Source organism: Diorhabda carinulata, chromosome 8 (genome assembly GCF_026250575.1).
Source record: "Diorhabda carinulata isolate Delta chromosome 8, icDioCari1.1, whole genome shotgun sequence".
NCBI classification, from domain to species: Eukaryota; Metazoa; Arthropoda; class Insecta; order Coleoptera; family Chrysomelidae; genus Diorhabda; species Diorhabda carinulata.
Genome location: NC_079467.1, coordinates 1,667,290 through 1,682,693, shown reverse-complemented (window position 1 = coordinate 1,682,693; position 15,404 = coordinate 1,667,290). Strand labels below are relative to the sequence as shown.

Below are 15,404 nucleotides of genomic sequence, written 5' to 3'. Positions count from 1 at the left end.
ACATGAGGCTCATACTCGATTGGTAGTCGAAGAAATAAATCTGATGTAAATGATCAAAGAACTTGTTGATATTCTTGGTCAACTTCTCTACGTCCCTTTACTATGAATCTACGCGTTTCTCTTCTTGGTCTCTTCTCTTCTCTATCTTGATTTGAAATTATTTTCAAGAAATGTTAAATACAATATGTACAGGTACGATAATGGCTGTTAGCGGGAGTTCACAACACGTGTTTATTCACATGAGAGTAAATACTGTCTTTCCAGTTATTAATAAATAATTATTACACTGTAACTCAATGATAAATTTACGATTAGAGTGAAATTATCATGAGAGTCGCACAGAAAAATCAAAATTATACGTATAACAGTCATTGCTACGATCGATACAAAAAGGAAATTAAAATTATAAACAAGAATTTATCTTACTATAATTATTTTATTCCATTGCAATATCGCAATCCTATTGTAGATCTATGGATAAAATGAAAAAATCACGATGGAAAAATAAGGGTTGATCGTAGAGGGTTCAAAATTTAGGGTTGTATGTATTTTTTAATGCTGTATGATAAAAAAATGAAAATGAAAAATTTTATCTAAAAAATAAAACATCAGGAGTGGACTATCCTTAACATTTAGGGAGATGAAAAATAGATTTTGTTTGATTCCTAGATCTACCCGATAAGCACACAAATTTTCATGAGAATCGGTCAAGCCGTTTCGGAGGAGCTCAATTACAAACACCGTGACACGAAAATTTTATATTTTAGATTAATTAATTGAAAAATTGCAAATTCCAATTTATCATGGAACAAGTTTCAAGAAAACAACTTTATACAAATATAAATTTATAATTTTGTCAAAATAATTTTTAATGATACAAAATATTCTGATTCACAATGTCTAGATTTTGAAGAATTTTGATCGACTAGAAAATGTACAAAAACTTGAAAAATTATTAGATCACATTGTTTTCTTTCTTTCCTTATTTCACTCGACTATTGTAAGTTAGTTGAAACAATTAAAAAAAAATAATAATAGTAAAAATAATAAATAATGGCTTGGGAGCCCAATTGGTATACATTGGAGTAAAAAACTATGAGCTCTACTTATGGGGAAGATCACCATAAAAAGAATGCTGGTATAACAGCCTTCCACAGCCGGGAATGATTATATTTTTCGAGTCTAATGCTAATGGGCTTATCATTCGATGGAATAACGTGAATTTGGCAATGGCACGTTTTTTTGACAGTTCCACAAATTCGTCATCAAAATTTAACTTGAACTTTATTACTCTACTTGGATTGTAAAGTAGTCCACTGCATGTACTCCATAAGGAAACCTAAAGCTGAAAATATTTAGTGATAATATGTTTTTCAAGTTGTAATGTTATGGAGAAGTTGAAATAATGAAAAAATTGACACAGAATCTGAAGGAAATGTAACAGAAAACGGAAAATAATTCACCTGGATTGAGAGATCCTTTCTTCACAATACTGAGGGACTTACGCGCCTTCCGGAACATTCTAGAACCATTTGAGATACGCCGATTCACAGAATCGTTTCCTCTCGGACAAGAAAATTTTTCATTCATTATACACTCAATTTTTCTGCACAATTTAATTACAAACATGAAAAATGTAATTTTTTCGAGCTGTCATGTCATAGGAATGCTATTTAAGTTGTTTACTTGAAATATTCATTTTGGACAAACTTTCGACGTGGATTAAACCATTAGCAGAGTGCCGAAGAGCTCGCTTCGACTTTTGGTGATGAAGCACCATCCCGAGCACTTCGCTACAGACTAAATTTCGTGAAGGTCACCAAAAATTGGCTGCTGTGCCATAAAAAACATCGTCATGTCTCATTTTTGGGCATTAGCTCTTCACGCATACATCAAATATTGCATAAACATTTGGATGTCAAGATTTTTTCACGTTGGACTCCACATAATTTGAAAATAGTTAAAAAAAAACCTAGTGTTGATTGGTGCAAGGAAAAGCTGAAAAAGTTCAATAGCAATGCTTCAAGATTGTGACAGGCAGCGATTCATGGATCTATGCGAAAAAACCTGAAACTAAACAACAACCACTGAATGGGTCTTTCGAGAGGGAAGGTACATATACGGGTTTTCAGCTTCACAAAAAACTTCTAGATCTAGAATTAACGGTGTTAATGTACTTAGAACTTACAACATAATTCGTTGATTAGTTAACAATATCATTTTGCTCAATGGAAAGTATTTGTTGTTCATACCTTCCTATTGAAATTTGTGTGTGGACAATCATGATATATCAATGTAAAAACTACAAATTTTGCAGAAATTTCCAGTCGTGTATAATATATTTATTTTCAGAGATAATGGTACTATTGATTCAGTTCTTGGAACTATCGAATCAAATTAAGAATTCCATTTCAATAACACTATATACCTGTAATCCCATAATCGTGTATATAGATTTGGTGGAATTCTGTTCAAATCCCTAATTGTTTCAAACAACTATAGTTAGTTACTATTGAATAATTCATAATTTCCCATTTTAAATCCTCTTCAAATAAAAGCTGAATTGATTTATTGTAATTTCGCAATACTCTCAAATTCGACGTTATACACAAAAAAAATGGAAACAAGAAGAATTCCCAGAAGCGCAATAACAAGTAATTGGATTGCTGTGATCTTTATGTGTATCCAACAAATCTACATTCATCTCTCTACTTACGTTAATAGCTTTACGTTGGAACGTTTTAAAAGTGCAGGCCTGTATGTAAAAACTGAGCGAATTCTGTAAAAGAATATTCTACTACAAATAGACCAGTTCATACTCTTTACATTGGACTTGATATGGGAATAAGATACGAAACTTGAGCTAAGTTAACGAAAAAGGAGAAATATGATAGAAGGAGGTATAAGAGGTATAAAAAGAGGTTTTACAGCAGTACTTACCATTAACAGTGAAGCTAATGTTAGCCGCAAAACAATATTTCGATTCTTTCATCGGTAAGTATGTAAACATAGAAATTTTTCGACTATAGAAAATGGTGCAAGGAGGACATGAAAGGTCTACATACAGCTGTAGGCAAATCCGGATCCGACCCAACTACTTTTAGGCATTTCCATCCAATAGCTTTAGAAACAACTGTCAACGGCACCCATTGAAGCATCCCAAAAATCGGGAAAATAAAACCCTGTTTCTCTTCTGAGAAAAATATTTTTATTTGTTAGTTATATCGATAATTGTTGGGGGCTATGTCATGTTTTTTTTGTCCAAGTCTTTCTGTCAACATTTGTCTAGCGGTTTGTCTCTTATTAATTAAATAATTTAGGTCTTCAATCTCGTTAAAGTTGTCGCATTTGCCTTCAGTGTCTCTTTGATTAAAACGTCTTGTTGAAGCAACTTCCAACAATATCGGTGGTGATTTTCTAATTATTTTAAAGATCGCGTATGTTTTGCGTCCAGTGTCTGATTTGTCCTATTTATCTTGCCATATGTTTGGATTATTGTTACTGTTTGTTTCTCCGGGTTGGATGGGGTAGATCGGTCGTTATATATTTCATATTTTGTCCAAGAGTCAACGTCTAGTGGTGTGACTCCTGCCCGATGCATGGGAATATGGAGAAACTGCAGACTATGTCATCGATGAGTAACCAGCAACTTTAAACTCATAGAAAAGTCGAAGTGTTCAAGCTAAAGTGACAAATAAGCTCATCCAAGGATATCTGATTGCAGAATATTACTTCATCTAAAATATTATACAGCATCAACGATTATTCAACTTTCAGAGTTAGTATATATTTTTATTAGATAGACGACAGTTTCTTCTACACCTTTAAATGTCGCAAAAGAAAAGAATTGATTTGATATTGATTTTTGTCTGATATAAAACTTTTTATAGTTCTATCATTTCTACAGTTATGCATCTTATTTTTGAATACGCTAAAGGTAATCAATATTTATTATATTATCTGAATATGGCACATATCAAGAGCAAATCTGAACATTCTGTACTGGACCAAATAGTTCATAAAGGTGTACGTACATCTTTTATGCAGTGAGTTTTCAAACTGGGACCTCTGCATACATCCCGTGCCGAGATTCAGCTTTAGCTATTTTGCAATTTCAATTAGAGTTGATTTACAAGGCTGGAAGTTTTTTTGTAAATTCCGAACCATGAGAAAACATCGTTGTCTGATGACTTATTTTGAATTCATTGATTTTAATTATTAGCGGCACTCGAAACAGTGGATATTAAAATATGTTTTCAAATTTGTTATCACTCTCCTCTATACTAATAAATTATCAAAAAATTAGTTATCATATTCCAAATGATTATGGTTTTATAGTGTGTCAATTGTCACTTAAGAAAAGCAGACTTATCAGGTACTAGATTTTATAATATTGTCAAAATAAATACTGAACACACTGACGCTCGTTTCGATAACCAAGTTATCATCTTCAGAGACTGAAGGTAAACTAAACAGTGTCAGTGTCAGTATAATTGTAAGTGTTGGTCTGTTCTGTATGGAATATCATTAACGGTTCCAGAAATTCCAACTTAGTTTATTCAAAATAAGAATAAAATTGATATGAATACGATGTTATTCAACTCATAATGTGGATAAGGATGCATTCATAAATGTTACTTTTTGTGATCAGATACACTCGAGTGAGATCCAATGTTGCTAGTCGCTTTTCAATGAAAAAGTTATTTTCAACATATTTTCACACACAAGTTCATGATAATTGATGATTTTAATGAGTATTTTGCCATATACAGATAGTTTTAAGTCATCGTGGGACATCCTGTATAATTACAGCTTAGTGATCCCAAATGTTCAATTCGAGCGAGCTTGTGATCAGCATTAGGTAAACGCGGCACCCACCTTGCAGATAGCATCTTCATAGTAATGTTTCATTTGAAATATTGCATACGTATTTTACCAATAATTGCTGGGATAGTTACAGTAAATGACTTTCTTAGAGTTTGTCATCATAGGTAACTCTTAAGATTGTAGAATCACTTGAATAATAATTCCGTGGACAGAAGCATTTTCAGGAGAAAATGAAATAACGGTTTCCTTGTTTCCTCCGCTGTTCCACGTAACAAATAATATTTTATTACCACTCATTTTTTTTCCTCCAAATTTATCCAATAACAGAAATTTTTCTCGTCATATGAAAATTAGGAATAATTGAATAAATGTATATCAAATTTGAGTGGAATTTGAAAAAATGTCACTAGAACCGTGGCAGAAACAAAATATGGTAATACAGGGTGATTCTACTGTACTTTTTTTAAGGTAGAATTTTTTATAAATGTTACAAAAAGAAATAAAAATCTGCACCTCATTATTGATTTTTCATTAATCAACCTTGCATTTAGTGACTTTGGTGACGATTAAATTGATGTTCTAAATTGAATACGATTGTTCGCAGATCACTACTGGTTTAAGTAGAAACTAACATGCTAACAATTTTTGAGTTAAGTTTAACACAAAACCAATAAAACACTGCAGATATGAAATTGGTCATCTTAAACGACTGATCATAATACCTCGAATTCACTAATTTGATATCTCCAGAGTAATTTTTCCTTGTTTTTCATTATAACTTTGGGAGAAGGTTATTATACATGAAGATTATCCAAATCTAAGACCGTTAATCAAGCAAATACTCACAGACTATTGAGAATATATCAAAGTTCTAGAATCTCTTGAAGCTACGAACCATAAAATAGAATCAAATATAAACAGGTTTTCAATATTTCTGTTATCAATTTATTGTATCAATCTTATATGTTTTATTCCTCTGAGTCAATTAGTTTGTATTATTCAAATTCTTTCCAAAAATTTTCATAATACTTGCAGTATATTTGTAACAAAAACTGAAATGAATCGATATATTTCATACTTACTATAAACCATTTGAAATTTAAAACATCTCCAGGGGCTCACATCTAAAAATGTATGGCAACTAATATCATCTAAAGTGCAGAGTTTATGTACTGCAGGGATGGCAAGTAACATGTGCTAGTGTAAATAGAAAATTTCGTGTTTCACGTACGAGCAGAATGTTTCACGATGTAGATAAAGCGCAATATGTTCAAAAATTATATGAAATTTTTCCTTTTCATTTATTTATAAAAAATTACATCAACTTATTGAATGTTATATACCGTGTACAGATTTCATCGATGGTTTTCTTTTTATTAACGTAACTGTCAGAAATGGAAATGTTACATTGTAGACATTTGGAAGATGTTATTAACAAATTTACCCTTAGACTTAGAAACCCACTTTCAAAATCACGGAGCCGAAAGAGACGCTTTGGATAAAAAATTAAATATTCATATACTTTTGTTCGCCTCATGTGCAAAGTATCCAATAAAGCTGCAAAAAAACCTTGAGATTCCAAAATCCTACTGTGAAAAATTCAAGCTCGAAGTGAATCCCAATAAATAGACGTTTTCCCTAGGAATTAAGTTGGAATTTATGGAACCGTTGGTGATATTCATACTGAACACATGGTTTACACGAACACTTCTAACCTAACCTAACCGTTTCGAAGGTAAACTTCGGTCTCTGGAGACGATAACTTGGTTATCGAAACGCGCGTCCGACAGTGTAATTGTGTGGTGTAGTGGTAGTGTAAACAGTTTGTTCAGTATTCTGTAGACATGCTAATATTTGTTATAAAGTAGCCACAATCAAATTTTTCGAATACCTATAAATATTCAAGAAACATCTTCACATTTAAACGAACATTTTTAAAAAATCTACGACAACGGAAACAAAAATCGGGACTCGCCCAAGAAGCGACTGTTTAAAAAGACCCTGTATAACAGCGTTGTACTTATTATTCACAAAATCAACTTTGAAAATGTACATGTGAGAATTAACTAGACGGTAAGTTGTTTACAGAGTAAAAAACACTTTCCAGTAAATATACCTTCAAATTATTGCGAAATGCTGGAAAAGATGTTACATATTTGTTTTCAATTGGCAAATGATTGTGCATTTATTTGCCATTGTAAAGTATTGAGCCCTCAACTGAATTCTGAAAATGGAGTAGGTAGGTAAAGATCGTGCTACGTGTTCCTACGTGGATAGGTGTGCAATGATCTTTCTAAAATTGGAAAAGCGAATTGGGCAAACGGATTTAAAGAGTCAATGAATTTTAATCTAAACTATTTTAGTAAATATGTTGCTTGAAACGTTCGCATGCTAGTTATATCACTGCATTAAGTGATATAAATCGATTAAAAATCACCAAACAATCACATGTCTATAACGCAAAGTTCAAAAATGCGGCAGCAGCTAAATACTTTTTTAGCTCTCTCCACCGCTCGATAGGGAGGAATTTAAACGTTCCACAAGCTTTGATTGGCTAAACCTTATTGATAATTTGCGATTAATCTATGCGTTATAGACATGTGATTGTTTGGTGATTTTTAATCGATTTTTTCGCTTAATACAGTGATATAACTAGCATGCGAACGTTTTGAAACACCCTGTATATACGAGCGATATTTAGACGTTGAAATGCTTACAATAAACAAGGGAACCTTCTGAAAGATTCAACAATTTCTTCAAACAAAAACATCAGCTAAATTATGATGAATAAACCTGATCTATCAAACTTGATGTTTGCCGTTTACAATTGAATAAAATTTTTGTTACCGTATGTCCTTCATTGAACCTTCTGTATACTATATCTTCCTACTTTTCGTTAGCAAATTTTATTTCATTCCATTTCCCTACAAAATCCTCAGTCCCAACAAACTAAAAATACAAAATAGTTCTTAGAAGTGAATATCTTAAAATTAGTTGAACTATGAAAAGGCTGCAATAAAAAGAGATGGTTGCATCTTCATATATCATTTTTCTGTTTCAGATCCTCCAAAAATTATAAGTATAGGGAGAGAACGTGTTAAAACAGCCACTCTCTTTTCTTCGGCAAGCTTCGAATGTTTAGGCGAAGGGAATCCTCCCCCGACTTACCAATGGATTCAAAAGAGACCAACTCCTTCGGAAAGTGTTATAGAAAGAGGTAGAGATGCCAAACTCTACATAAGTAATGTAACTTATGATTTCCAAGGTGAATATCGATGCAAAGTTACTAACATAATTAAAGGAGAAGAAAGAACAGAAATAAGTGAGCCTATCATTCTTCAAGTTCATGGTAAGGAAAAGCTCATCATTTGCCTATATCAACGATTTTCATTTGTTTACTCTTATGAAGCAAGATTATTTATTGCAAAGAAAAATTATTTGTATGCTTTATTTTTCCCCTGATGTATTACCTGATGTTTAAAACCTAACCCAGATTGTTCAGTAGGCTACAGAGAGCACGGGTGCGAGAGTGTGGATGGTTGGCTTCTATCCTCTCGCCTGCTGTCACTTCACCTCGTTTCGTACCGGTTTCCTGGTGCATGAGATCCAATGATTGATGGCGATTACAGAACGCGAGAAAAAGGCGGCTCGCGTCTTCCACTGTTTTTCATTTATATTGTCTAAAGGTGCTCATTGAAAGAACAGTATCCCTTCAGATTATTTCTACTCAGATCGATACACAAACAGAATTTCCGAAAAAAACGTCGGAATTTATGTCAAATAGATCTCAACCCAAGAATTTTTACTTAAACTAAAGTGTCTAGCCTCCAATTAATATATGAGATAAAATAGAATAGACTGCACTCTTCTATTTATACCAGATCTCAATTTGGTCGAATTATAATCGGTCCTAACACCTTCGTCTGTGTCAGTTCATTTCGAGCCATTATCATTTTCACCCTTTAGGGTTTTCATTCGAAACTAGCTGATCCGGCAGACTCTATATTGCCTCAATCGATAAAAAAAAACTTTGCTTTTGTATAAAATGATGTTTTTATTAAAACAAATAGAAAAATGCTCGGTATGAATGAAGTTCTATTATTTTTCGATTAATTACACATGATTATTTTCTTATTTTCCCATTTTCTTATTTTCAAAACCTAGTTTTTCTCAAATACTGGCTATTTATAAGGTTTCAATTTGATATTGATGGACACACACAGTTTTGATACAGTCTGTTATCAATTTAAAGCTTTCTGATAAACTATAAGTTTTTGTTTTGTTTTGTGATGCGTGAATAAACAAAAATGACGGTTTTTCGACGCGCGATGTATAATTGTCCATACGCGAACAGGGAAACTGGCCTTGCGATTTATTTATGGTTATCGCAAAAACCAGACGTACCGAAAATTTTAGAATGGTGAATCCGTTGGAATCATCGGTATACACGGGACCAAGACATCCTCTCCTTTGTATTTATTTGTCACAATTGTTGCCTCAATGACGTTATTCATCACCGTTTTCACAGCAAGTCTCATTCTATGACACAGACGAGGTTGATTGATGTTACTCAACAATATGACAACTGATCTTACTTTTAAGTGCAAATTTTGAGATGGTAATACATTCAATTCCAGTGAATTTAAAATAGTAGCCATAGCGAAATTGATTGATGAATGAAGATAAAACAAATAAAATAAAGTAAAAGGAACTTTCCACTAAATATACCCTAAAATTATAGCGAAATGCGGAAAAAGATGATATCGATTCGATTTCAATTGGCAAGTGATTGTGCATTTTTTTGCATTGTAAAATATTGAGCCCTTAACTAATTCTGAACGTGTAGTAGGTAGGTAAAGGGCTGCTCTGGTTTCGAAGTGAATATTGGAGAAGATTCAACGATGAACAAGGAAGAGAAAATCAGAATATTTAATCTTTTAAAGAAGTTCCTGCTGTTTAGTTCGAGTAAATATCTAGCAGCCTTCTTTTGCAGTACGCCCAAATTGAGTCGCGCTACACGTACCCCAGAAGAAAAGGGCATATCGGAGGGCATAATAAACTGTTAAAGATTTGAATAAGTCCAGTTCTTTGGAAACTGATTTCTATGATCTTTGATAACGTGGGAAGAGTTCATCAGTTCCAGATGGATATTTATTTTTGATGTCATTAATGCTACTACGAAGCTCTGCTAAAACTATGGGCATGAAATAATCATTGAAGTTATTAGGTGAAGTAAAGATTATGCTCGATGAAGAAACCTTAGATCATTCACAATGAATTGGCGGGTTTCCTACTATAATAAATATCTTCGGCAGCTTTTATTTTCTTATAATAGCGCGGCCTTACACAATGACCTATTTTATATAGGTTTCAGTAAAGATTGTGAAAAATACTATACATCCTCTTAAATTCAAATCTATTCTATCGGAGTTTATGCAATACTACTTCATTTTATCTCAACTTTATTATATTGTTCGTTTGTAATTATATCTTAGTGATAAATAGCTGATTAAGCTGGTAAATAAAAATTCCTTGAAGCAGATACAGCTGTATCCATTTCCGACATGTGGAACCGAGCAAAGAAAACAGTAAGTTAATTATGCTAAACTCCTTTACGTATGCCTGATTGTAATTCATGTAATTCAGGCCATAAGCCACAGACACCTGTGTTGACTTTATCCCACTCGGATGATGATAATTTATGCGAGCAATGGGTGCGGTTTTCTCCGACCCGTATGTACCTTTATTCTGAAAATTGGATATCGACGTGCAAATGAGTAAATTCAACATCGTTTGCGTCTGTGTTTCCCAGTAACGCTCCAATTCCTTTACATTAGGATGATATATCCTTATAATAATAATGATAAAAATTCTTGACATAACAACAAATTCAATTAACAAATAAATAAGGCAACAAATAAGTGAAATACTGCAAAATCAAGTAGTATACAAATGAATGAGAAAAATTTAAAGCGATCATCAAATTCATCAAACCAAAAATCATTGTACGAGTAGTAAATATAATATGATGAAATATTTTCGTTGCTAGTACATTAGAAAGTGTAGATTTTTTATTAATTTTCAATTATAGGGGCTCCTCAAGTCTTAAGACAATCTGTAATGCCCGAGGTAGTTGTAGAAAGAGGTCAATCAGCTGATTTAAGTATGGTTGTATGCGCGGATCCGCGTCCTAGGCTTGTTGCTTGGGAATGGGGCTCACTGAGGCTAGAAGCTGGTACCGAGATGGGTAAGTACGAATTGTAGTCGATTATTTTCCAATCAAATATTTATAATTGAATATCGTTTTTCAAAATATTCTGTATCAAGATCAATAAACTTTTGCAAGCGTTTGAACTAATCGTCGAAGCATTCTTCTCATTCCGATTGAGGTACTTCCAAAATATTTTATTTGAACGCATCAATCGCTTCTTCAGGTGAAGAAAAACGTTGACCTCGCAATTTTTTTTATCTGCGGCAATAAAAATAAATCAGTGGGTGCCAAACAGAGAATGTAAGGCAAATGATTCATCAATTCCAGGTTTTGACTGTTTAAAAATCATTTTCTATGAACTGTGTGTGAGATGTCGCATTGTCGTTGTGGAGAATGATTCGTTCTCTGCGATTGGTGACCCTGATTTTTTCAAACCATTCGGGTAAGTAGAAGCTGGTATACCATTCAGAATTGCTCTAAATTCCTAGTGCCTTTTTGATGAATTTGGCTTGTCTTATAAGACCTATATACTCGATTTCATATGCATAAATCCATATTGCGTCGCCTGTCATGATCTTATAGATGTCTCTTGAAGCACCGCATTTAAATTTTTTCAGCATTTCTTTGCAACAATCGACACGAGCTTTTTTCTAACGATTATCAGTTTATGTTGTCTCCAACGAGTCTTTTTGACTCCAATGTCTAATGATCCAATGACTAATGTCCAAGTATGCCTCAATCTCACGGTGTCACATAATGATCTTGCAATACCAGTTCAAGCACAGCATCTGGTTTTTTGGTACAACAGCTGATTTTGGATGACCTAAACTAGCTGAACACGGTAGTTCCAGATATTACTTCATCACCAAATGTCCAAGCGATCGACACACAGCTATTGGTTAAATCCTCGTCGAAAATCATAGAAAATTATTCTTTTATTTTTTTTTTTTAACACTCTTCTTTCTGTATTAGATTATATTAGAAAAATTTTGAAATCTTTAATTGAATTTATATTTTTTTGATATTCCATGGTTCGTTAATGCAGTTTTATTTTTTTTTATCGTATTGATGACCTTTTAGTCTATTTTCTTAATATTCAGAGGTCTGCCCCATGTAGACAGCGTCCCAATCAGTACAAGGCACTTGACATATAAAATTACTTTTGTTTTTTTGGAGTTTTAAATTTAAATTTAGTGAAGTATTTGAATAACGTATTATGTACTTCATGACTTACTAATATCATATTTATTAAAATAATTTGATAGTTGTTGGGAAATTCCTTGTATATATGGTAAGGAAAAATTTTGATGTTTCGTTTCTATTCTGTTTTTCAATTGATTGTATTATCTGTTTATCCTTTTCTTGAGTATGTTGTTAATCATATTTTCTGGACAATTAGTTTCTTTCAATGCAGTTTTTGCTCTTTGAATATCCAAGCATCTAATTCAGGATCTGATAGTTGAATAGATCTATCAGCTAAACTTATTATCACTGATCTTTTTTGTGACATAGGATGACATGATTTGAAGTTCACATATCTTGAGGACCTAGTTGGTTTCGTACATCATTCTGTTCTTATTTTATTGTTACTTTTATATAATGTGCAAACCTCGATTGTGAATTGAAGTTTTTTATAAGAGTTGAATTTTTTATTTATGTTTTCAATTTGATTCTTTGGTACGGCAATATTGCAATCATCTACATATCGGAAAAAGAATGGAATATCTATATCAAGTTTACTAAGGACAAATACATAAAGATAAACAAAGTGCCAATGCAAACTGAGTGAACAGTTTAATTTTATAACACTCAATATTCTTATTTTAATAAATTACAAACACTATCTGGAATATCTTACCCGCTAATGTCCTGTTTTTGTAAAGAGAAAGATAACATTTGACATAAATTATATATACCAATTAATGTCCAGAAAAAGAAAAATGAGAATGTTTTAAAATGATTTGACATATTCACATCAGTTTTGGCAAATCTCAAAACTTCAGCAGCAAATCTTGCCTATTAATTTCAAATAATCTGGGAGATATTTTTGATTTCCTGTTATTCAGATTGTTTCTAATGTTGTTCTCCAATAAAGATTCCATTCTCTGGATTCGTAATCCTCATTACATTCAGTTTCCTTGCTTTAATTTCATTTTATATTGAAATTTCAATGTCAAGCTTCTAAAAACATGTTTATTTACAAGCACTCCAATCAAATTCTTTCAGAGTTCAAAGCTTATATCCAACATATATGAAATATTGACAACTTCGATTCGAAAAGTTTTCAAATTTTATGATTTTCTAATATCTCACTTCATACATATCTTGCTCGGAGGAGATGGCAAATTCTTAAATGCAACACATTTTAGTGATTTCTGATGCGGAAACATATGTGAGATATACGGCAAAAATTGAGCACCCTTCAGTCGTTAAAATGTTTACGTCTTTTGCTTGGGAGTTTTTTACGGCTTCTTCTTAAAGATACAAGTTGAGAAATCATAGTCGTTACCATGGGAAACATGGGAAATAAGTTTATATGTCAATTACGTTCATTAAAACCATTATCAATACTATATAATATATGGAATTTTACTACAGAAAAAACAGAGAAACATATTTTTATCCAAATCATCCATAATTACTGACGTTTTGCAAGAAATTGAAGAATCATTTTTATTTTCATTCTATCAATTCGATCTTGAACTAGACATAATCAGTTCTATGTAATCATATCAATATCTTGATTACTCCGTGTCTGATTATTTTCCAGAAGAAACAAATACAATCAATATATTTTAATTGAATTAATCGATACTAATCTGAGGGTTAGTTTCTGGAAAACTGGGAATAAATGTCTTTGTCATTATGAGTAACGAGTTCAGAGTTTCATCCTAGAGAGAGGGAGAAAGTTTATTTTTTTTTTCAGTACCATACACTTGTCCAAAACTTCTAATCTATTATCTTCTGCACGACGGAAAATTGTTGTTTACGACCTGGTCCTTTCCTTCTGTCCATCTTTCCCGTCAGTATGAGCTTGAGAGTTGAATATATCGGTCGTAGCAGGATGTGACCCAAATAATATACTTTTCGTTGTTTAAATACCGCGACCAGTTCTCTCTCAACATCCGCTCTTCTCAGTACTTCTTCATTCGTCATGTGCTCCATGGAATCCGTTGAAGTCTGCGCAACAACAACATTTCCATTGCTTCTATTCTGTTCAAGGACCTCACTTTCAAGGACCATGTTTTCACACCATACAAAAGGATTGTCCAAATACAACATTTTATCACCCTTAATCTAAGACTTAGGGGAACTTCTCGGCGGATTAGGAACTTATTAAAAGCTGTTTCTGCATTTGCTATCCGAGTTTCAACTTCCTCTTCGCAATACCTTTTCTCATTTAATATACATTCAAGAAATTAGTTTGGTTTTAAGCGCGTTTATTGTGAGTCCGTATTTGGTTCCAATTTCGTTTATAGAATTGACTAGCTCTTGATGGTCTTTTCATGCCAGCTGAAAAATGTTAAACATCATGGGTAAGAGTATGCATCCTTAACGGAGTCCCCTAAGTATCTGAAGGTGCTAGTTCACTACGCTGTTTGATCTGTATACAGCTCTTGTATGATCCTGGTGTCTTTACTATCAATATCAACATTATTAACGATGTGAAACAGTAAGTCATGCCGAATGGAGTCAAACGCTTTTTGGTAGTCTATAAAGCAAACGAAGACATCTTTCCTTCGATGATAACATTTTTAAATTAGTAACTGCATACAGAATAGGTTTATTAAAAAACTTCAATATAAGCTATCGAAATAATAGTTTAAAGTTTATTTATGAACTAGAAAATCTGGAAAGATTAATGTGACATAATAGGATTTATTGGAATGAATCTTAAGCATGACAATCATCTGACAATCATGAAAACATCTGAAACTAGAGCCAATTGATTGGAATTGAAATTATTGAGACTGTAGTACAGAATATCAAATTGACAGAAAAAACTTTAACAATCGATTATATTGGATAATAAATGATATTGCCAATAAAAATTAATTAACCAATATCAAATTTGTGGAAAGATTATTGACTCGTGACCATGGTTATCTGGTAAATCTGATTTCAGTTTATTGAATTTTTTTTCAACACATTTGGACAATATTGAGCTAGCTACAAGATTTAGAAGTGTCCTCCGATATATATGAAATCATTGTTACGGAAATACAAAAGAAATTTCTACTACTCAGCTTATAGCTACGAACAAGTTCACAAAATGGTTCCCTAGGCCGACCCTGTCCTGCTACTATGGAATTTTGAAAATTCGGCTAATCCGCGCGGTGCTTTTGAGGCGGCGCCCTTCATGTTT

The 15,404-nt window shown here is 32.7% G+C and overlaps 1 protein-coding gene across 1 annotated transcript in view; it reads left to right on the top strand.

The window, feature by feature from the left end:
- The window catches only part of LOC130897478 (kin of IRRE-like protein 2), a 557,819-nt gene that overhangs the window by 474,432 nt on the left and 67,983 nt on the right, over window positions 1–15,404 (top strand). Inside the window, exons 7-8 of the mRNA XM_057806357.1 lie at window positions 7,889–8,176; window positions 10,919–11,074. Of these exons, the coding sequence (XP_057662340.1) occupies window positions 7,889–8,176; window positions 10,919–11,074 (444 nt within the window). The remainder of the gene's footprint in view (window positions 1–7,888; window positions 8,177–10,918; window positions 11,075–15,404) is intronic.